At 35.8% G+C, this 23,305-nt stretch overlaps 1 protein-coding gene and 1 long non-coding RNA gene across 2 annotated transcripts; both read right to left on the bottom strand.

The window, feature by feature from the left end:
• Positions 1–10,740: 10,740 nt before the first annotated feature.
• LOC136220630 (uncharacterized) lies at positions 10,741–12,574 on the bottom strand. The gene is made up of 2 exons (XM_066008457.1): positions 12,191–12,574; positions 10,741–10,953 (listed from the first exon to the last, which is right to left on the bottom strand). Exons 1-2 carry the CDS (start codon positions 12,516–12,518, stop codon positions 10,931–10,933), a joined length of 351 nt encoding a protein of 116 aa, XP_065864529.1. The 5' UTR covers positions 12,519–12,574; the 3' UTR covers positions 10,741–10,930.
• A 4,506-nt stretch (positions 12,575–17,080) lies between these two features.
• On the bottom strand, positions 17,081–17,821 carry LOC136220583 (uncharacterized). Its single transcript, XR_010684601.1, has 2 exons — positions 17,335–17,821; positions 17,081–17,232 (listed from the first exon to the last, which is right to left on the bottom strand). It is a non-coding gene; the product is annotated as an uncharacterized lncRNA (long non-coding RNA).
• Positions 17,822–23,305: the final 5,484 nt, after the last annotated feature.

Genomic DNA, 23,305 nt, shown 5'->3' with positions numbered 1-23,305 from the left:
GTAGACTTCAAAGATCTGAATAAAGCTTGTCCGAAGGATATGTATCCGCTACCTAACATTGATATATTGGTAGATGGGACTGCGGGATTTGAAGCTTTATCGTTCACCGATGTGAAATCCAGTTACCACCAGATACCAATGGAGAAGGCGGATGAGATCAAGACGTCATTCATAACTCATCAGGCAACTTATTGCTTCAAGGTGATGCCCTTTGGACTGAAAAATGCTGGAGCAACCTATCAACGGATGATGAACAAAATATTTTCAGACAAATCAGGTGAGAACTTCTCGATCTATGTAGATGACATGATCATTAAAAGCAAGAAGATGCAAGACCACTAGCAGGATATTAAAGAAATCCTGGAAGTGCTGATCAAATATGGCCTCAAATTGAACCCAGAGAAATGCACGTTTGGAGCAAGAGCAGGGAAGTTCCTGGGTTTCATTGTTAGTGGCAAGGGAGTTGAGGCGAATCCTGAGAAGGTTAAAGCAGTGATGGAGATGAAGACACCGAGGAATATAAGAGAAGTACAGCGACTCAATGGGCGGTTGGTGGCATTAGGGCGGTTCATATCATGCTCGGCTAGAAGATGTCTACCTTTCTACAATGCCATCAAAAAATCTAAGTCCTTTGAATGGACACCAGATTGTCAAGAAGCATTTGAGGGGATAAAATGATTACTATGTTATCCGCCCTTAATGAGCAGGCCAGAGGATGGAGAAGATTTATTTCTTTATGTATCCGTCACCAGCACGACGATATGCACCGTAATGGTACGGGAAGAAGAAGGGCAACAATATCCGGTGTACTACGTGAGTAAAGTCTTGAAGGACGCAGAACTTCGATATTCGAGGTTAGACAAAATGGCCCTCGCGGTGATAACCACGGCGGCTAGGTTAAAGCAATACTTTCAGGCGCATACTATCATTGTGAGAACTGGAATTCCAATGCGAAAGGTACTACAGAAACCTGACGCATCCGGCCGATTAATGGAGTGGTCAATTCGCTTGGGAGAGTTCGATATTCGCTACGAAGGAAGACCAGCTCTAAAAAGTCAAGTACTTGCCGATTTCATGAATGAGTTCACATGGGATGAAGACGAATGTCCAAAGGCACAAAAAGAGGAGTGGAGTATGTTCACAGATGGGGCATTATCCACAGATGGAGCTGGACTAGGAGTCTCCATCAAGGGTCCGGATGTTATTCGCCTGTACTATGCGGCACGGTTAACATTCAAAACTACCAACAATGCCGCGGAGTATGAAGCAATGATATGCGGATTGAAGTTGCTTAATGAACTTATGCCAGAAAGAGTGGTAATCTACAGCGACTCTAAACTTATGATAAATCAGATCACAAAAAATTATCTGGTGAAACAGGAGGATCTGGTCAAGTACCATCAGGTTGTCGGCAGATTGACGCAGGAGTTAACACATAAAGGAGTCGTCTGGGAGATGGTGCATGTTCCGAGAGGCCAGAACACAAAGGCTGATGAGTTGGCAAAGGCAGCAGCGAGTAGAGACCCATGGAGTCAAAAGGCATGTAATTTGGAAATAAGGTCGTCACCAGCATTCGAAGCCGATCAGATTATGGTCATCGAAGAGCTAGAAGACGATGAAGATTGGCGGATGCCCATCCGCCACTATCTAGAACATGGAGATTTGCCGGTTGATAAAAGTTTAGCTAGAAAGCTACTCGGGCAGTCAGCAAGATACTCAATTCGGGATGGAACTTTATACCGAAAATCATATACATGTCCATGGTTGAAATGTATTAGCCGCAATGAAGGAGACTACGTACTGCGAGAACTCCATGAAGGAATTTGTGGCGCACATGAAGCATCCGCGGCGTTGGCAAGAAAAGTCAAGTTGATGGGTTATTATTGGCCAAAGGTGGTGGAGGATTCCCAGAAGATGGTAGCGGAATGTCACAGCTGTCAAATCCATGCAAATGAAAAGCATGTTCCTGGAGCCGAACAAGTCACTATAATGACGGCGTGGCCATTCGCGACATGGGGAATCGATATAGTGGGTCCGTTCCCAGAAACAACAAAGAAAAGGAAGTACTTGATAGTCGCAGTTGACCACTTCAGCAAATGGGTAGAAGCGGAGGCAGTAACCGCTCAAACACCTAAGCGAATGATCGAGTTCTTACGAGAGAACATTATCATGCGGTTTGGAATCCCACAAACGCTTATAACCGACAATGGCACCCAGTTCAACTGTGTCAAGTTCAAAGCATATTGCGAAAGCATGGGGATCAAGAATCATTTTTCTTCCATAAATCATCCCCAGTCGAATGGTATGACAGAGGTTACCAACAGGGCCATGATTCAGGGAATCAAGAAGCGACTAGGTGATAAGAAAACAGGTTGGGCGGATGAGATACCTCATATGTTATGGGCATACAGAACCTCTGTAAAAGCAGCAACAGGCGAAACACCTTTCTCGCTGGTTTATGGAGCCGAAGCAGTCCTACCTGTTGAAATCAAGTCGCCTACAGATCGGGTAATTTATTACTGCGACACCCAAAATCCGATCAACATTAGAGATGCATTGGATTCTGTTGAAGAAAGAAGGGAAAAAGCTTACATGCGAATGGCAGTATATCGCAATAGAATCAAGAAGTATCATGACAGAAGGGTGCGAAAGGTGATAATCAATGAGAGCGACTTGGTCTTGAAAAAAGCAGATAAAATACAGTCCAGAGAAGGCAAAGGAAAATTAGGCGTCAACTGGATCGGGCCTTACAGGGTATCCAAGAAGTTGGGACCATCAACTTTTGAAATAGAAGAAATGAGCGGCAAAAAGCTCCCGCGCACCTGGAATCTAGAGAATCTACGCCTATATAAACAGGCCGAGTAGTTCAGGGAAATGACGAGTACTCTTTTTCCTTTTATGAGTTTTTTCCCACTGGGTTTTCTGATAAAAGGTTTTAATGAGGCTTTGATCCCACACAGTTTAGGTACCCATGTAACAAGAAGTCTTTTTTCTTTATCAATAAAGAGGTTCATTGGTTACAATTATTCAGTATGCTACGGCTGAATGCAGGTCCTTTTCAAACTGCTAATACAAACACATAAATGTGTTGCCTACAAAAGAAAGGCGGATGCATGATTACGCATCATTCGCAAAACCTTATGGTTAACCTTAAACACATAAATGTGTTGCCTACAAAAGAAAGGCGGATGCATGATTACGCATCATTCGCAAAACCTTATGGTTAACCTTATGATTATTTGAAAAATTATAAGGCATAAAATTAAGCGAATAAATGAGTACTCAAAAAATTGCAAAAAGGGTCTGGCCACCCTAATGAAAACAAAACTAACTACGAAAAATTACAAGTATGAAGTCGGCAAGAGGCAAGGGTCGCATACGAAAATAACCGGCATTAAAGCGAAGAAGAATAAAACAATAATTGCGCATATATGTAAAGCGGCGGCAAAGTCGCTCGGTTGATATATATACTGGCAGTTTGTTACATACAACAGTTCAGATATAAATAAAATTATACTACAGTTTCTTCTCCTTCGCCTCTATTGCCCCCTTCGCCTTCAGCGGCTCCTTCATCTTCTCCTGTGGGGTGATCTGCTTCAAGCGAATCCCCAACAGTCAAATCAGTAACCGCATCAGAGCGAGGTACCTCTTGTTCAACGTGAGAAACATCTTGTGGTACCCCTCCTTCTACGTTCCGATTTGGGATCTCACAGTTAATTGGAGAGTCATGAAAACTCTGCCAATCTAGGAGAAGTACCTCATCCATATCGGCATCCTCGGCCTCCAACTTGTCCCATTTTTCAGCTAAATCCTTTTCAGGAATGGGAACCTTGGGGCGATTAAGTACATGATCTGGATGTCCATGCTCATAAGCCGCATGAATCCGCTCTCCATACCAATAGATGCGAGCACCATCTTCAGCGGTGATCTCCTCGGCCCTCCTCTTTTGTATCTCCAAAGCTTCCTTGGACGAATTCAGATCATCAATAACCCTCTGAAGCTCATTGGACTTAGCATGGAGGGATTTGAGAGCTTCCTCCTTCTCGCTGATGGCCTTCTGACAAGCACCTTCAAGGGCCTTTACTTTGCCTTGGACATCATCAAAAAGCGACTTCTGAGTCGCCAATTCAGTGCCAAGGCTTTCCAGCTCTCTAGCTCGTTCAGCATCCCTGCAGAGAGCACCCTCCGCGAAATTGATAATCTGCATATAGGACGATACGTGAATAAAAAGAGCGAATGGAGACATGCATTTGAAGGATGGAACATGAGTAGAAAGCAATATACCTCTATAGCACGCTTCTCAATCCCCTCCATGGCAGTCGGAAGCGGCACCTGTTCGCGCACACGAGAAGCGGAGGGAAGTCGCCCAAGGACATTGCATATGGAAGAAACAATGTCCCTACAGGAAAAGCTCACGGCTTTACCAAAGGTTCTGGTCCACCATCCGCTGATATCAGGAATCGGCTATGGATACATAAGGAGAAGGGTCAGGAGAACAGCGAAAACTGATAGGAGAAAATAAATAACGCAAGAAGAGCGAATAAATTATGGTACCTCATGAAATGGGGTACCGCCCTTGGCTTTGGATGGAGTGGATGTAGATGTACCACCGACAGGCAAGGATACGGAGGTATTCTTCTTCCTAGGGCGAGAAGACTCCACATCCATATTACTCTTCCGCTTCCTATTTAAGGGAAGCTCCTCAGAAACAGAAGCGGGGCCTTGTGAAACGGAAGCAATTGTGGGGGAAGCCGCCTCAACAGAAGTCGCCCCCACAGGAGAATTCGCCCCTGTAACAGAAGTTGTTCCGCCATCCGCTTCTTCCTTCTCGCCAGGGCTTTCGCTTCCCGATCTGCAGCGAGTTGAGATAAAGGATCACCCCTGCAAAGGGTTAAAAGAAATCATCAACTTGGAAATAAGTTAATAGTACCTTGTACAAAAACGCGATAAGGGATATAGACAACGCGATCCCCCTCGCGGTAGGCAATCGCTACTCGGCTTCTTAGCATATGGAATGCCTGATCATATGTCCATACAAAAGGAGGAGTACTCTTCAAGAACTTTATAATAGCGGATTCTTCCTTGCTGGGGTAACCAAAGTTCAAACTCTTTACATTGGGTCGGCCCCAGCAGCGAAGAAAGTTTGGATTCCCTTCATGGAACTTAATGAAGAAATAGGACTTATCCCACTCACGGATTTTGTTCGACTTCTCATCAAAGCCGTAGTAACCGCTCTGTCGGATGAAAGTAAAGTACTCCCCCGAACTCTTGAAATGATGAAGCTTAGAGAAAATCTTGAGCGAGAGGGGAACCTCCAGACAATCCGCCAGAAACTTATCTAGGGTTAAGTCGGCCCATCCATTGGGATGCAGTTGTCCAGGTGCGATTCCATAACCACCAAGGATGGAAGCAATCTCATCCGCCAGCGACAAAAATGGTAAAGTACCCCTTTGGGTAGTCGCCAGGCCCTCTATTTTCCCCGGGAATGCTTGTCTCCAGGCCTTGAAGCCAAGGATACTGCTCCTGCAAGTCATCAATCGTCTCACGGCAAACTAAGCTTCCGGACCTATCCTTTTTCGGTAATAAACGGGGAGTTGGGACAAGTGGTGGAATCAACTTCTTGGGGTCGAAACCTAGGCCCTCATCAGTTGTATTCGCCAAATGGAGAAAATCGGCGGGATGAGAGTCCGACCTAGGAGAGCTAGTTGAAACTTCATCAACCATCTCCTCGACCTCGTGAGACACCTCGCGATCGTAATTTTCGTCGAAAGGTGCGAAATCAAGTTCAGGGTTCGACATATCAGGGAAGGGAACGAACAGAAATAAGAAATAGTTGAACGAGCTGCAAGTTACAGAAGGGGAAAACTTACATGTGAGAAAGAATACAAAGAAGAACGAACGCAAAGATGTTGACGCCGGAGAGGAAATGACGGAGAACGAAGGAACCACTTTCGAATTTTGAATATCCAGACAAAGACGAAGAGTTGCCTATAACATATGAAAAGACCCTAAAGGGCTCTTGCCAAACTAAGGGGGAGGCATGTGATGATCCGCGAAGCCAAACCGGGCCGAATCATAAACACGGGCCCAACCTATACTTAGGCCCATGGTTCAAGATCAAATGGGCTCCTAATAAAGGAAGCGGGTAAAGCGGATAACCGCCCCGAAATCCTAACAGGGCATTAAACCTCCCACTCAAATAAACGAAACCACGTTGGTGGCCACGTAAGGGACGTGGCATAGAAAGAGTAACCGCCCTCGGCGGTTACCTAGAGATACTTATAAAAGAGACATGAAAGCAAATGGGGAGGTAGGTTGACATTTTTTCCCTCAATACTATTATCAATCTACTAGCCTTCCACATAAAACTGACTTGATCGTCGGAGAGTTTTCCCGGAGATCCTGTCTCCGATTTTGTTTTGCAGGTAACTACGATGAGGACCATCGAATTAAATCCGACAAGTTATCAGTATTAAATGAGAAGGGGAAAAATTGGAGATGATGAAAAGGAGCTCCTTTTGGGTATGGGTTCACCTATAATTACAATAATAATATCCACATTTGCGGTTATCTATTCGAAAGATATTTGTTTTAGAAAGAAGCATAATGCTCTTCTAGCCCCCTTAATTTATCAAAATTGATCATTTTACCTCTCCAACTCATCAAATTTCCTATTTATCTCCTTAACTTTATAAAAATGGTATTTCTCACCCTCTTAACTTATCCAAATTGGTCATTTTACCCTCTCACCAACTCTTCGAATGTCTTATTTACCATATTAACTCCATAAAAGTGATATTTCTCACCCCTTATGATCTTATTTACCCCCTTCACTTCATAAAAGTGGTATTTCTTACCCCTTTATAGTGCAAAATTAATAGGACTTATTCAAATGAGTTTGAAAATATATATTTTTAATATCAACTTTTTATTTTGTTTTGATTTGATAATTATATTGATTCTTCACGTGTTTATTACAATAATATTGTATTATAATAATTAGATAATCAAAATTTAACTAGCCAAAAAAGTTGAAAAGAGAAAGAATGAATAAAGATACAACTAACAAGAACATTAATATAAACAAGTTAAAGACATTATATGTAAGGATAAGGTACCAAAATAGCTTATAATTTTTGGGGAAGTATCAATTTAGGTTCCATGTACGAAATAACATCGATATATGTTTAGCGTTTAAAAAATGGTATCAATTTATGCATCGATAATGGATTATAAGGGGTGAGAAATACTACTTTTATGAAGTTAGGGGGTAAATAGGACATTCTATAAGTTGAAGGGGTAAATGGACAAGTTGAGGGGTGAGAAATACCACTTTTATGGAGTTAAGAGGGTAAATAGGATATTCAATGAGTTGGGGGGGGGGGGGAAGCGGGGGTAAAATGACCAATTTGGACAAGTTAAAGGGGCTGGGGTAGCATTAGGCCTAGAAAGAATTAGACCTGGGCATGGACCGGGCTCGGGCCAGACCTGACGGGCTTTTCATAAAGCCTGGCGAGCCCAAGCTCAGCCCAAGCCGTAAAAAATTTAGTCGGACTCGGGCTCAGGTTGGGCTCGGGCCTAAGAAATGAATCCCAAGCCCGCCCGTCCAAGCCCATCTGTATATTAAAAAAAATACAATTAAATTTAAAATAATACCATAAACAATTCAATGAATTAACATAATAATTAAACCCAGTAATAACAAAAAAAAAACAAAAAATCTCTAACACCGCATTTTATATATTTAAGAAAATAAAATCAGCAAACTTAAATTATTTATATTTATCTTTATATTAATATATTTATATATATAATATGTCACACCCGACCCTAGACGATCTCAATCGGCATCGGGCGTGAAATAGAAAGATCATAATCAACACTTAGGAGTCTCCAATTTATCTCAATCTCATAATATCATATTATATTACAATTGAAATACCAAAGTTCTAACCATAATTCTAACAATAAGCAGCCAAACCTCGCCTAATCGGTCATAACCTTCTCTATATCCTGTACTTTCTCACCTAAAAACATTAAAACATGTAAAAACGTGGGACAAAAATCTCAGTAAGAAACTATCAGCTATAAAAACCAACTTTACTTAACATAGCTACATATATATATTTTTAAATCTCTTTATAAATATATATAGTCGAGTTTCTCCCCTTAAGTATCAATCCATAACCACATATATAGTCGAGACGTCTCTTAACATTGCCTATTCCATATGGTCTTACCCAACACTTCACTGCCATACCTAATAGGTCTTCAGACTGTGTACACAGGCCATGTCCCTCACTGAACATGGTCTTCAAATATAAAACCACCGATCCGGATAACTCTCGATGAATATAAAATCATAAAATCATAACGTACGCAAATTTCCTTTCACAATCAAATTCCAAACTATTTCATAACCATAAATCATTTGGCTTCAATTAGCCCTTTTGTATCATAAAAATCATATTTGGGCTTCCATCCAAAATAATAACAACAATAACCGCAACAGATTTCTCAATCCAAAAATAATTCGTAAGAAATCATCAAATTCATTTTGTTCAGTATAGATATATATTGAAACCAAAAACATATATGTATATATGTAAATCAGCCAAATTAAGCCTTAAATCAACATAATCAAGTAAAATCTGAACTTCACATAGAAGCATAGTCAATAGCTTCATTTGAACCATAATTTCACAATAAAAAGCAAAATCGTGAAAAACCCCAATTTATAAAATTCCTGCATAACCTTAAAATATCACTTTTTGAAAATTCTTTGATTATATATATATATATCTATATACATAAAACTCAAAATATAGTTGATAGTTACTTACCTTAGCTACCAATTGAAGAAAATACACCCGTTCAATTCTCCTCTAAATTCTGTCTAAGACGTTTTCTTCCAAACACTGTCGAAACTTAAAAACTCTTCGGTTAGGACTTAGATCTATGCATAGGGATGCTATGGTTCCAATTTCGAGTGATTCAGATGGTCGAATCTCCGTAAATTAAAGAAACGGTGGAGAAACGGTTCAGAAAAAACTGATGAATTTAAAAGGAAATAGAAAAAGAAAAAGGAAAAAGGAAAGGATATGATCACCGCCTCATTTTTATTTGAGATATATATCTCAAATTTGACCAATATCACATTTAATCCTCCATCTTTATATAATCTTGTAAAAATTATCCTAACTTTTAATTTACACTTAAAACCATCGAATTAACTACAAACTTATCTTATAGCACCAAATAAAAATCACCCACCTAATAATTATAATATATATTACTATCAAGGTATAAATTCTAGAAATTTAGACACAGACGTGTCATAATATATATATTATATCGGGTCGGGCCGGTTCGGCCCGATATAAAATTGGTAAAGCCCAAGCCCGTCCTGTTTTTAGCGAGCTTATATGGACTTGGGCCGGGCCGGACCTGACAGCATTTTTATGTGTCCAACCCCGACTAAATGGGCCTAGGCCTGGACGGACCGAGCGGACTCACCGTCCCATGCCCAGGTCTAGAAAGAATATAGAGAAAAGGTATACATCGAGCAATGCAGAGAGAAGCATACCGCTTGACGCATTAGATAGAGAAAAGGTATACATAATACGGGTGAAAATTTAGAAATAATGAGAACAAAACTTCACAAAAAAAATTGTTTTTGTTATTAAAATTAAAACATATATTTTACCGTCATTAAATTATAAAAAGTATGTTTTGAATGAATTTTTTTAGCTTATTAATTTTTTTTAATTAATATTCGTCTTCGTTTTTTTTGGTAAAAATAAGAAAAGATAACAATCCTAATTAGCAAAATAACAGGCGATACATATAACAATTGTAGATAAATGGAGACTATCTATTATTTTAGCTTTCAATATTAAAAAAAGAGGCTTAATATATCACCGGTCTCTCAAGTTGATTAAAAGTTGTAATTGATTTCTGAATTTTCCTAATTCTTTCAATTTGTTTATTTGGAACAAATAACCCTTCGAATAGGTTAATATTTATGATTTTGAAGATTTTTTTTGTATTTGTGTTAATGTATCAATAAATTAGTTAGACGTAGCAACTGATACTTTGAACATCTTTTATTTCTGCTGTAATATTATGTTGAATGTTTTTTTAGTGTAGAGGTTATATATTTGTTCTAAATAATCAAATTGAATTGTTATTTTTCTAAATAGAGAAGTTGAAAATGTTAGTTGTATATTTTAAAGTTTAGTACTAACAACTTGAAAGAGCTATAGATGCATTAGACCTTAAAAAAATTGACCCCCCAATTATATATTTCTATGCGAATGGGAAACAATAATTTATTTATTCTCCTTATAAGAAAAGTAATATTGAGGACAATAAACAAATATGTCCTTAAAAAGTATACCCAATACTTTAATTTTTTACAGTGACACTTGATTAATTATGTTGTAACATATTAATTCCCCTTTTTTTTTGAAAAGATATTGATTCCCTTCTGGGTTTAATCATAGTTTAAACTCCATTTAGTAAAGTGGGTGTGAAACTACCAATATATCACTACGAGTTTTGAAAAAATAACATAAACATTTATCGAGTTATTATTTATAAATATTATTTAACTATTATAATCTAATTATTTAGATTATTTTTATTAATATTCATATGGTATTTTTATTTTTATTTGTATAACTTTTGCACATTAATTAAAACGTATTTTGTTTCAAAAACAATTAAAACATATTTAAATTAATATTTTTACATCTTATTAAGTAACCCATAACAACAGCCAAATCAGCATTCCCCAAACCAAACATATGCATTTTTAGAACAAAAGACATATTTGATAATTAAGAAGTACATAATCAGCAGCTCAAAACCAAAAATTAAAAAGGGAAAAGAAACTAGGACACATATTACAACAAGAATACCCAATTCTTCATGCTCTTGGAACAGTATAACCTGATAAATAATAAACAAATAACAATAATTAGCATTATTCTTTCAAACAATTATAATTGTAAAATAAAATAATTAATACTAACATGTTTTCTTAAGCTTAATCTCTGTTTATGTGTTTATCGAAAAATACCAAAATTTATGTGGAAACTAAGCATGGAGCTTTAATTTTTTTATATAAAAACATGTAAAAAATATCAGTTTAACACACATAAATCACGAAATTAATTAACATATATGGACAGGTACAATAATATTAGCGGATCCAGGGACAGAGGGTTGAACACTCACTATTCGTCGGAAAACATTAAAATTTCTTGAAATTGTGTAGGGGGCTTTACTCTTTCTTTTTTTAATATAAAAACATAAAAAAATATCAATTTAACATTCATAAATCACGAGATTAATCGGAGCCACGATTAATCGGAACCACTTTGATCCCGGATAGTTTCGGTCCCCCTGTCACAAAAAAAAAAATATCGAGTATTGAATTAGCCCCTCCAAAATGGCCCATTACGTGTTACGCTTGTCCAAAATCCAAAATTTTAATATTTTGGGCTCATTAGGTACTCCATAAATCCAAATTTCTAATTTTTTTTGGCCTGTTAGGCCTTTATAAATCCAAATTTCTATTTTTGTTTGCCTGTTAGGTCTCTCTAAATCCAAATTTCTAATTTTTTTTGCTTGTTAGGCCTCTCTAAATCTAAATTTCTAATTTTTTTGGTCTGTTAAGTCACCTTAAATCCAAATTATTAATTTTTTTTTTACCTGTTAGGCCCTCTGAAATCAATTTTTTTTAATTTTTTTTACCTGTTCAACCCTCCCTAAATCCATTTTTTTACATGTTAGAACTATTAAAAGAAATCTAGCTTAATTTTGAGAAATTGTACACTAATACTTAAAAATTGGTTATTGACCATTCAAATTTTAACACGCATATATACAAAAAAAAAAAAAAGCAATTTTTTTTTAATATAAATGCACGTGTAAAATCGCCCCCTCCCCCACGGAGTAATCCTGTATTTGCCACTGGTTACAATAACAGGGACGGATCGAGGGGGCAGGGGGGTTGAACACTCACTGTTCGTTGAAAAAACGTCAAAATTTCTACGAAAGGTTTTATTTTTTTTATATAAAACACTAAAAAGTACCAATTAGGATTCATAAATCACGAAAGACCATCACAAGCATCCTGACAGTGAAATCTGAACTGTAAATGATTAGGAAAGAAAATACATACTTCCACATTTAGTTCCCGAAGCAAGATCTTTGCCACAAGATTTAGCAACATAAACAACCTTCTCCATGCTTATCATACTCTCAATTTGTGGAGTAACAAGTGAGCATATACATGGCACATTTGCCTTCTTCACCATTGCACAGCAATCTTCTGAAGGTTTCATCATTGTTCCTTCTTTTACCACATAGTTTTTACACTGTGTTACAAGCCCTAACACATCATTTTCACAGCTCAAACCCCAACTTTTTTCACATGAAATTAGCATTCCTGCTGCTATTAACATAGCCATGGCTAACCAGCTCAACCTTGAAGACCTGTAACTTGCCATCTAATAATTAATTAGTTTTCTCACTAAGTATAACTAGTTTTTGTGTATGTTTGATAATGGCATTTGGTGGTCTATTTATATACTTATTTAGGGACTCAAATGTAAATGACAGTCACAAGTCGCCTAAAAGTTTTTTTTTTCCTTAATATGCTGATTAGAGGGATAATTATGAAGTGCTAGCTTGGAAATTAATCTTGACCCGTGAAGAATATTGTTGGAATTATTTGATTTAAATATTTGAAGCGAAATTCCATTCCATGTGTGGGGAAAATGCATGTTAGGTTCACAAGTTCACATGCACTTTGGCTTTGCCAACTTTTATGTCTTGTCCTTGTGCTCCTAACTCAGATAATATTCATGACTTGTGAACTTTCATTCACGGGTTACTATAGCTATACTTGTGAAGAAAAACGAAAAAAGAAATCTACCCACTTGGAGTTATTTCAATTAGTAATGTATGTTAATTTTTACTTTGAATGCCGTTAATGTTATATTTTTGCAGTTAATATGGTTGTCTCGAAATGACCACTCAACTTCAATTTGTCTCAATTGGATCGCTCATGCGATTTCAGTGATTAAAAAACATGAGAATGATGACATATGTGACATGAGACAACTTAGATTTCTGACTGAAATGACACATGACATCCACATATGGTTATCACGTGTTGATATTTTTATGAAAAAAAATAAAATTTAGTGTTTTTCATAAAAATATCCAACATGTGGCTGTCATATTTTCATGCGTTTTAACAATTAAAATCGGCTGACTGACCTAATTGAAATAAAACTCAAAGTTTGATGATTTTATTGAGACAAATTGAAGTTGCGTGACCATTTTGAAACAACTATATAAGTTCAGTGACCAATGATATATTGAACCTTATTATTGCACTATTTGTTGACGTGGAAGAATAAATGCGGTATTAGAGTTATATATATTGTTTGAAATGAATATAAGATTTATGATTGATTATTAACTACCAGCTTGATCTTTTAGTTCAATTAGTTCTACGACATGGTAGCAGAGTTACTTAGACCAAATTGTCTATGGTTTGATCCTATCCTCAAGTCGATGCAGATCCTCATGGCCATGAACATCATCCAGATGTCTCCCTCTTCGTGATGGCATGGTGAATAAAGAAAGTTTCGTGTTGGCCCATTCCAATGAAAATATGGTTAGAAAAGGCCAAAATTTTTCGCACTTCTTGCTCAGTTATAGAGTTTAACACGGGTAGTGACGATATCTCTACTTATATTCTCAAAGCTCTAACTATTTATGATCAATTTATTTCTTATTAGGGAGAGTTTTAAGTGTTTGGTTAGTGACTTTCTATTTGCCTTTTAAATCTGAAAAGTAGCATTAGATGTTTGGTTAGTAATATCCTGTTTGCCTTTCACACCTTAAAAGAAGCCTTTTACAAAAGCATAGAATCTCTGCTTTTTGGAAAAACAGATTTTTCCAACAGCAAACCGTAACAGCAAATAGCAAATAGCAACAGCAAACGACAATAGCAAACAGCAACGGCAAACAGTAGGTAAAACAAACGGGCCCTTAATGTGTCAAATTGAAGCTCGACTAGAATTCATCCCATTTGATAACCTATATCGTCTCCTTCTTAGTGAAGAGAGACAACTGGAAAGAGAACACACAATTAATCATATTGCGCCTATGGCCTTATATTCATCTCATTATGGTCGGGGCCGTAGTCGCAATATAAGAGGAGGCTACACCTATTCAAATTTTAGGAAGCAACATGGACACTTCTCGGGTATGTAAACCTTAACTTCAAGGTAATACATCATCACATTTTATAAAGCACCTCACCTGTCATAACTGGATGGGATTAGGTCATGTGGCCCAAAATTCATTTCCAAAATTTCTCAAAGATAACCAATTCTCACCTTAATCCAACATATCAACTAGCTCCACAATTAATTATCTTTGAATTGTGGACTCGGGTGCAACTTATCAACTCACATCTGATATAGGAAACCTCAATATTCACTTAGAATGTGGTGGTCCCGATAAAGTTCAAATTAGTAAGGGTATAAACTTTCTATTGCTCACGTTGGTAACTCTACTTTTCCCTTGGTTCGGTCTAATTTTAATTTGCATAATATTCTTCATGTTCCTAAATTTGCTCATAATTTGCTATCTTTTTATGCATTAACAAATTCTAGAATTTTTCTGTGATCGATTCTACATAAAAGATTTGACAATAAGGAAAATACAATTTCGAGACTAGAGTAACAACATGTTATCTCTTTGGCATAATAGTTTAGGATACGCCTCTTTTTCACCTGTTAAATCTCTTTTTCACCTGTTAAATGTTTGCATGCTTCCAATAATATTGATGTTTCCGATAACAAATAATCTTTATTTTCCTCTTGTTGTTTAAGTAAAAGTCATAAATTGCCTTTGATATATCTTATAAATCTCACATGCTCCGTTTGAATTAATTTGTGCTGATGTTTGGGGTCCTGCATCCGTTGTTTCCATGGATGGTTATTGTTACTATGTTGTTTTTCTTGATATCACTTCACCAAATATAGGTGTGTCTATTTCTTAAAGAACAAATCAGATATGTATGATGTGTTTATTCAATTCTGTACCCTTGTTGAAAAATATTTTGATAATTCCATTAAAAGCTTTCAATTAGACATGGGTGGGAAATTTGTAAAATTAACCCATTACTTTCGCCAAAATGGGATTAGTCACATAAATTTGTATCCTTACACTCCCGGACAAAATTGGATCACTAAGAAAAAACATCGTCACATTGTTTAACATGGTTCATCTCTCCTAAATCATGCTCAACCTCTCCTAAAATTGTGGACCTATGCCTTTGACATTGCCATGTAGCTCATAAATTGCACTCCGATGACAAATCTTCAATTCAACAATCCTTACCAAATTATTTGGTGATGTTCCTAGCTATTTATCACTTCGTATTTTTGGTTGTCGTTGTTTTCTTTGGATACGTCTTGTGCCAAATCAAAATTTGACACACATTACAAAACTTATCTCTTTTTTTGTTATGGTAAATTTTCCGTGGACATCTTTATGCCATCAAAATTTGACACACGTTCCAAAGCTTGTCTCTTTCTTCATTATAATAAATTTATAGTAAATTTACGAATGATTTGATTTGATTTTATCTAAACAATATATTTTGTTTGATGAAAAGGTGTTTCAGGTTTGAAGTGAAGTGGTGAGTTGTGTATGGGAGTTCCTATTCAAGATGAGCAATTGCCCTTGCCCATAGACTTTCCTATTGCATGTAATTTGGTATCATTACCAGGCAAGATACCTATATTTCCCAGTAGTGGAACTAGAACCCAAACTAAATCGGGGTTTAAATATTTAATAATAAATTTTTATAACATTAAAAATATTATATCACGTAAAATTTAATAATTTTTAACACAATAATTTGCAGGGCTAATTTTAACCGTGCGGTTGACGGTAAATTTTTAAGAGTTTAGTCCGTTAGGACTGGACAAATTTTTTTTAATGGTAAAGACATATTAAAAATGAATTTAAAGTGTTATCAAAATAAAATTAAAATAAATAAAAACTTTTTAAAAGAACATGAGATTGGAGAGAGTCGAACATAAGACCTCTCAAATAGAAGTAAACATCTTTAAACATCTCATCTACCTTTAAACATTGAAATAATACTACATAGAGTCAATATAATTCTCTCTAAAATATTATCAGACACCATTACTAATTTTTTTTTTCAATTCTCCGGCGGTCTGTCGGGGCTTGAACCCACCCAACCCCCCTAGTTCCGCCCCTGCCTACTCCCCCTCCCTCACAAATTAATCTTTTCTCACCACCTAAAATTCCTTACATTCAGGGGCGGAGCCAGCCCAGGGCTCGGGGGGCTCCGGCCCCCCAGCCACCGGCTCTGCCCTTGAGTACATGTTGATTCTTTCCATGTAGCCCCCTTAAAACTAGTGTATATTGACTGTATGTAGTACTATTTTAATGTTTAAAGGTAGATGAGATGATTAAGGATGCATATTCTTATTAGAGAGGTCCTATGTTCAAATCCCTCTAACCTCATTTTCTTTTTGAAAGTTTTTATTTTAACTTTATTTTGCAATAATTATAAAAACATGTTACCATTATTAATTAATTTAAAAGGATTCTTTATTTTTATTTTGATAATACTTTTGAATTCAATTAAATTATGATTTTTTCATTAAAAAAAATAAACATATTTAATTTTCTATTAGTTCAGTGCTAGTTTCTAAAAAAATGATAACATTTTTACAATTTTAACTCGTTGGAGGCTAAAAAAATTTACCCTCAATCGTACTACTAAAATTAGCCCCCCGAATATAAATTACTGGCTCCACATTGCTTACATTCCAACTACTTCAAAGGACCACCAGCCCATAGCCACGCTCCCAACCCAACTATTACCGCTCCATGCTCCAACTCAACATCTCCCAGCTCACTACCTGTCCCAATTTCATAACCCACACATCTGTCCCAATTAATATTTTTGCCTTGAAAAATGATAAATTAAAGAACACATATATCGATATCATCCAAGAAGAAAAACATATTGAAGTTTTTTCATGATTAACACATGAAAATCTGATGAATATTTTATTATATGATAAAGCAACATAAATCTGATGAATCTTTTATTATATTGAAGTCTTGATCGGCAGATTTAGTTTCCAACTTTGTAACCTGATGAAAAAAACACACATATACTCAAGTTAATATATCTCATCTCCATGAATGATTTTTTACCAAGAAAAATAAAATAAAATGAAATTAAAAAAGACTTACTTCCACATTGGGTACCAGGTTTGACAGCAACTCCACAGGTTCGAACGACAGAAACAGCTTTCTCCATGCTTATCATCTTCTCAAGTTCAGGTGTCACATTTTCACACAGGCAAGGCATTTGAATAATGTTTATTATTTTACAGCATGCCTTACTTGCTGTTAGAGAAGGACCTTTTTTCTGAAAATATTTTGAACATTGTTTTTGAAATTCTGTGAAATTTTTTTCATCACACTTACCTTCAGCTCCTAAAACACTTCGACCACTTAAAATCATTATCACAAACAATGCTAAGATGACAGAATGAGGCTTTGTAATTCCCATCTTAATTTAGTTTTCTACTAGATCTTACAAAAGCACTAACTCTCATGTGGTTTGTGTTTGAGCTTTGGCTCTTGTTTATATACAAAGTGGTTGCGTTGGGCTTATTTTTAGTTAATATTTATGATAGTTACTTAAAATTGGATATTTTTTTTATATGATAAGATAACTTCCATTGGTCAGTAATTCTGAATACCGACATACATATGTAAGGATTCCTTTATATATGATAGGTATTTAAATTTGGATGCTGGGTGTTTTTTTTTTTTTTTGAAACTTTGGGATCCAAGAGCCTACAAAATAAACTCATTTTACCATGGGTTGAAATTCCATTAATAAAACCTAGGCTTTGGTACCATGCCAAAGAATTAACTTACCTAGAAGGTTAAACTGATTAGGTAAACCCTAAAATTAACTTTTATTATATCTCTAGCATTGGCTGTCATTATATTTAATACCCCTACGCACAAACCATTTGAAGCATGAAAATAATAATAATGAGTGAATTAGTATTAAATACATGTCTCTCATATCATATAAACAATAATGCAATAAGTAACTTCAAAAAAGGAGGATTATCTCATATATATGAGAGAAATAGTTGTTAAGAATTTGATTAGATCGTATATCGATTCGATAACATTATGGGGAAAGAAAAGTACAAACTAACTCCAAATTAGATATTTATACGGTTGAACTAAATTTTTTTTGTTGTTATTGAAATGCAAGTAGTGTTCAAAGTGATATTTTACATTATAGAAATTATTAAATTATATAAAAAAAAATAAAAAATAACAATTCAAAGGACAAAAAAATAAATCCATTAAATGCTTTGAAAAATCAACAAAAGACAAACAAATTTGCACCACAAAAATCAAAAAAAAAAAAAAGGACAAACAAATCTGCTCCACCAAAAAGATGGCTATGTCAAGGCAAGGTTTGAAAAACATAAAATAAAACACAAATATCTCTACTCAAAAATGTTATTTTTTTCCAAATTTTCTTTATTTCCAAATAAAATCATAAAGACAAAATATCCCTTATAAAGAAAGGTGCGGGGATTAATTTTAGGTTAACGTTAGAAATGTGAATGCATATCAAGTTTAAAATTGCGGAATTTGAATAGGAGTTTGCATTTATTTTGCTCACATTTAAACCTATAGAGTTTCTATAATAAATAGTTGTGTAACACAAGTTTTTAATAAAAGTTGAAGTTTCAAAAAGAGAAGAAAAAGTTTCATAGGTGAAGAAGTAAGAACTTTTTTTTTTTAAGTATGTTTTAATCTATTGTGTGAATGATGTAATAAACACATGCAATACATTTTCCACATTCAACTTATTTTTTTTACAACAGAATGATTAATTGATTACATTTTATGCAAGTTTAGGGGATTAACGGAACATTTTATACAAGTTCAGGGAACTATCAAAGTACTTTCAAAAGTTAGGGTACCTCTATAACCTCTTGTCATGAAGTTTCTACTCTTTGTCTAAGCTCTAGGATGTAGTTTGTGTCAACAAGTTGAAATCGTACAATTAAGATTATCTTAGGGCTTGAGATCAGCTATATGTTACTTTTTCTATTCTTTGACAGGGTTTGGCTACCGGGTCAGTGAGTCAGGGTCCAGGTGGCCATACGCCTCCTAATAAATACTATTCTCCTTCTCCCCATGGACTAGCCAACACAATATTAGTGAACCACGTAAATCTATGTTTCGATTTTTTGTTTATTTATCTTCGTTAAATATGCACAACAATTCATTCAAATTGATTCTTTATTAATCAACAAACTGTAATTCCGATTAAGATCAAACTACATGAAATTGGATCAAACTACAGAATCCTTTATTATAATTAAGATACAGGAACACCTAGAAATCTGATTGTAACAAATTAGTTACAATTCTGTTTTGCTTTCCTGGCATCTGTTATAAATAACAGATTGACAGATCTCTTGTAATTCAATTCACTCATAATCAAATTGTTCATTTCTCATTCTCTCTTTAGTTTTCTAGATGGTATCAGAGCTTTGAAGCCCGATTCAAAGTTTTTCCGCAAAGATTTTTTTTAGAGTGAGAAGTTGAGATGACGAAGAAAGATCATGATCGAAGGACTTTGAGGAATGTTAATTATCACCTCAATGATGAAGAAGATGATTCTGATTTTCCACAAGAATTTGAGGATCGTTATCAACCACAAGGTGCAAACATGAATTACAGACGTTCTCTTGATGGTCCTGAATCAAGTATTCATCGGAATGATGACCGGAGATTGGAAACTATTAACAAGAAGAATGCTATACCGATTGGTGTAGGTCTAAAATCAGAAGTTGTGAAGGAAAAGAACGAGCGATCTGTTAATGAGGAATTGCGATCTGAGTTTGTGAATGATGAAAATTCACTTTACGATTCCGATATGATGCGACTAAACAATTCAGATAATCCATCCCTTGTACTGGTAAACGTTCTTCTCACAACTACGAATTATCTTTCTTGGATTCGTGCTGTTAAAATTGGTCTTTCTGCTAAGGATAAACTGGATTTTGTGTTGAGGGATAATCTCAAGCCTCCAATATTTTCTACAAATTATAAAAAATGACAGAAATGTGATAATATGGTGTTGTCTTGGTTAACCAATTCAATTTCAAAGGAATTATGTGAATCATTCTTGTATGTAAAAACTGCTAGGGAATTGTGGCTTGAACTTGAGGAACGATTTGGTGAATCTAATGGTCCTTTGATTTATCAATTGAAGAAGGAGTTAAGTTTCTTAAGGCAGGGAAACATGAATGTGTCACTATATTTTACCAAGATGAAGAAATTGTGGGAGGATTTGGCAGAATTAAACCCTATCCCAGTCTGTAATTGCACAGACAATGCCAAGAAATTATCATCAATGATTGAAGAAGATCATCTTATGCAATTTTTAATGGGCTTAAATGATCTATATGATGCTACAAGAGATCAAATATTGATGATGGATCCATTGCCATCAGTCAATAAAGCTTATTCTTACATTCAGAAAATGGAGAAGCAGAAGCAAAATGTTACAGCAACCTCTCACAAGTTGGAAATTGCAAATGCAGTTGTTAGTGGTTCAAAAGAGGGAGAGAAGAAGAAGGAGGAACTTTTCTGTACACATTGCAAAATGAACAAGCATGTTAAAGAAAATTGTTTCAAATTGGTTGGATACCCGGATTGGTATAAGCCAAAGAAGAAAGTGGGAGGGAAAAAGAATAATCAAGCACATATGGTGCAAAGTGAGGCTGAAGAATACTCAGACGTCGAAGATAAGCAATCTGAAAAGTTTTCACAATTGTTTCAGAAAGAATTTCAGAAATTCATGAAGAAGAACCAAGATGAGTCTGCAAACTTTCTTCAATTCTCTAGTTTTGCAGGTAAATCACATTTTTCATTAACTGCTTCTATCTTTGCACAAAAACATGAAGAAGATTCTTGGATAATAGATTCGGGTGCTACCTCTCACATGAGTGGTAAGCTTTCCAATTTCACGCAATTTAAAATTGCAGCAAGCAGGAGAAATGTACATCTGCCTGATGGTAGTATACAGCAGGTGAAACATATTGGTTCTGTGTTTTTCCACAGTGATTTGGTGTTGAAAAATGTTTTGCACATACCTGCATTTCAATATAACCTGATCTCAGTAGGGCAATTATTGCAAGAAGGACAAGTCAGGGTCATTTTTATGCAAGTTATTGCTTGTTACAAGACCTGAGGACTGAGAAGGTAATTAGAGTAGGATTCTTTCATGAGGGATTGTACAAGATTACACATAGATCTTTCCAGCAGCAGGTTATTACAGATTTTTGTTCTAATTGTAACACTCGAGGTGATGATTGTATTTCCAACAATGAGAGTCTTTTATGGCATTTAAGATTAGGACACACTTATGTAGAGAAGATGAAGCATGTATCTGTACTTAATTTCAAAAAAATGAAAGACCCTTGTTCTATATGTCCACTTGCTAAACAATATAGACTAAATTTTCCCAATAGTCAAACTGTATCTCACAAAATTTTTGAATTAGTACACTTGGATGTTTGGGGTCCTTATCATCAACAGTCTATGACAGGAGCAAGATTTTTTCTTACTATCATAGATGACTATTCAAGAGCTTTGTGGGTCATATTACTTAAGTCCAAAACCGAAGTTTATGAATCTCTCAAACAGTTCTTTCTGTATGTGCAAAACCAGTTTGAAGCAACTATCAAAATAGTCAAAAGTGACAATGGAACTGAGTTTGTCAATGGTTTGTGTACTAGCTTGTTCTCCTCTCATGGTATTGTTCATCAGAAAACCTGTGCCTACACACCCCAACAGAATGGGGTAGCAGAACGTAAGCACATGCATATATTAGAAGTGGCAAGATCCTTGTTGTTCCAATCTCAAACACCTAGCTCTTTTTGGGGTGAGGCTGTTCTTGCAGCTGCACATATAATAAACCTCTTGCCAGTAAAATCCTTAAAATGGAAAACACCTTTCTAGATCTTATATGGGAGAGAGCCTAATATGACAACTTGAGGGTTTTTGGATGTTTATGCTACATCACAAACACACAGCCTAACAAGGACAAATTAGAAGTGAGAGCTTTTAAAGGTGTTTTTATGGGTTACAAGCAAGGTCAAAAAGGATTTTTAGTATTCAATCTTGACTCAGAGGCATTAATCGTCTCCAGGGATGTGATTTTCCATGAAGAAAATTTTCCTTTTAAGGAAATCAAAGGACCACAAATTTTCAACACTGACATTGCTGAGTTGCTTGTTTTTTCTAGTTCTGCAGGTACAGATGCTGGTCCACATGTTATGAGTGATAAGATTGTCACTACTTCTAAACCAGCAGATGTTCAAATGACTAAAATAGGCAGACATGTTCAGAAACTAGCATGGCTAACTGATTTTGTATCTGCTGCACAAACAAATTCTTCCAATATGATCGATTGCTTGCCCATTTTCAACAAGCAACATTTAGCTTTCTTAGCTAAAATTGCAGAAGAACATGAGCCTAAGTCCTATTCTGAAGCTGTGAAGGATCCAAGGTGGGTTACAGCCATGAAATTGGAACTTAAGGCCTTAGAAGATAACAAGACATGGATTATTGAATCATTACCACCAGGGAAGAAACCAATTGCATCAGGATGGGTATACCGAGTAAAGTATAACTCAGATGGCTCCATTGATAGGTTTAAGGCCAGACTAGTGGCAAAAGGTTATAATCAAATGTTAGGTATTGATTATACAGCTTCCTATTCACCTGTAGCAAAGGGAGTCATAGTGAGGATCTTCTTAGCCATTGCAGCAGCTAGAGGATGGGCCATACATCAAATAGACATCAATAATGCCTACTTACATGGCTTTATTGATGAGGATTTATACATGGAGATACCAGAAGGGTATGAAGTAGAAGACAAAACAAAAGTTTGCAAGCTTGTCAAATCCCTTTATGGATTGAAACAAGCTGGTAGACAATGGAACAAGGAAATGTCCTCAACACTTGTCAATTTTGGTTTTATAAGATCTCCACATGACCATTGTTTGTATACAATGCAAACTGCAACAGATTTCACTGTTATTGTGCTATACGTAAATGATCTGCTGATTTCTAGCACTTCAGAAGTTCAGATAACTCAAGTCAA

The sequence above is a fragment of the Euphorbia lathyris genome, chromosome 1, assembly GCF_963576675.1.
Source record: "Euphorbia lathyris chromosome 1, ddEupLath1.1, whole genome shotgun sequence".
Classification (NCBI taxonomy): Eukaryota; Viridiplantae; Streptophyta; class Magnoliopsida; order Malpighiales; family Euphorbiaceae; genus Euphorbia; species Euphorbia lathyris.
The sequence above is the reverse complement of the archived record's forward strand: the minus strand, read 5'-3'. Positions and strand labels throughout refer to the sequence as shown.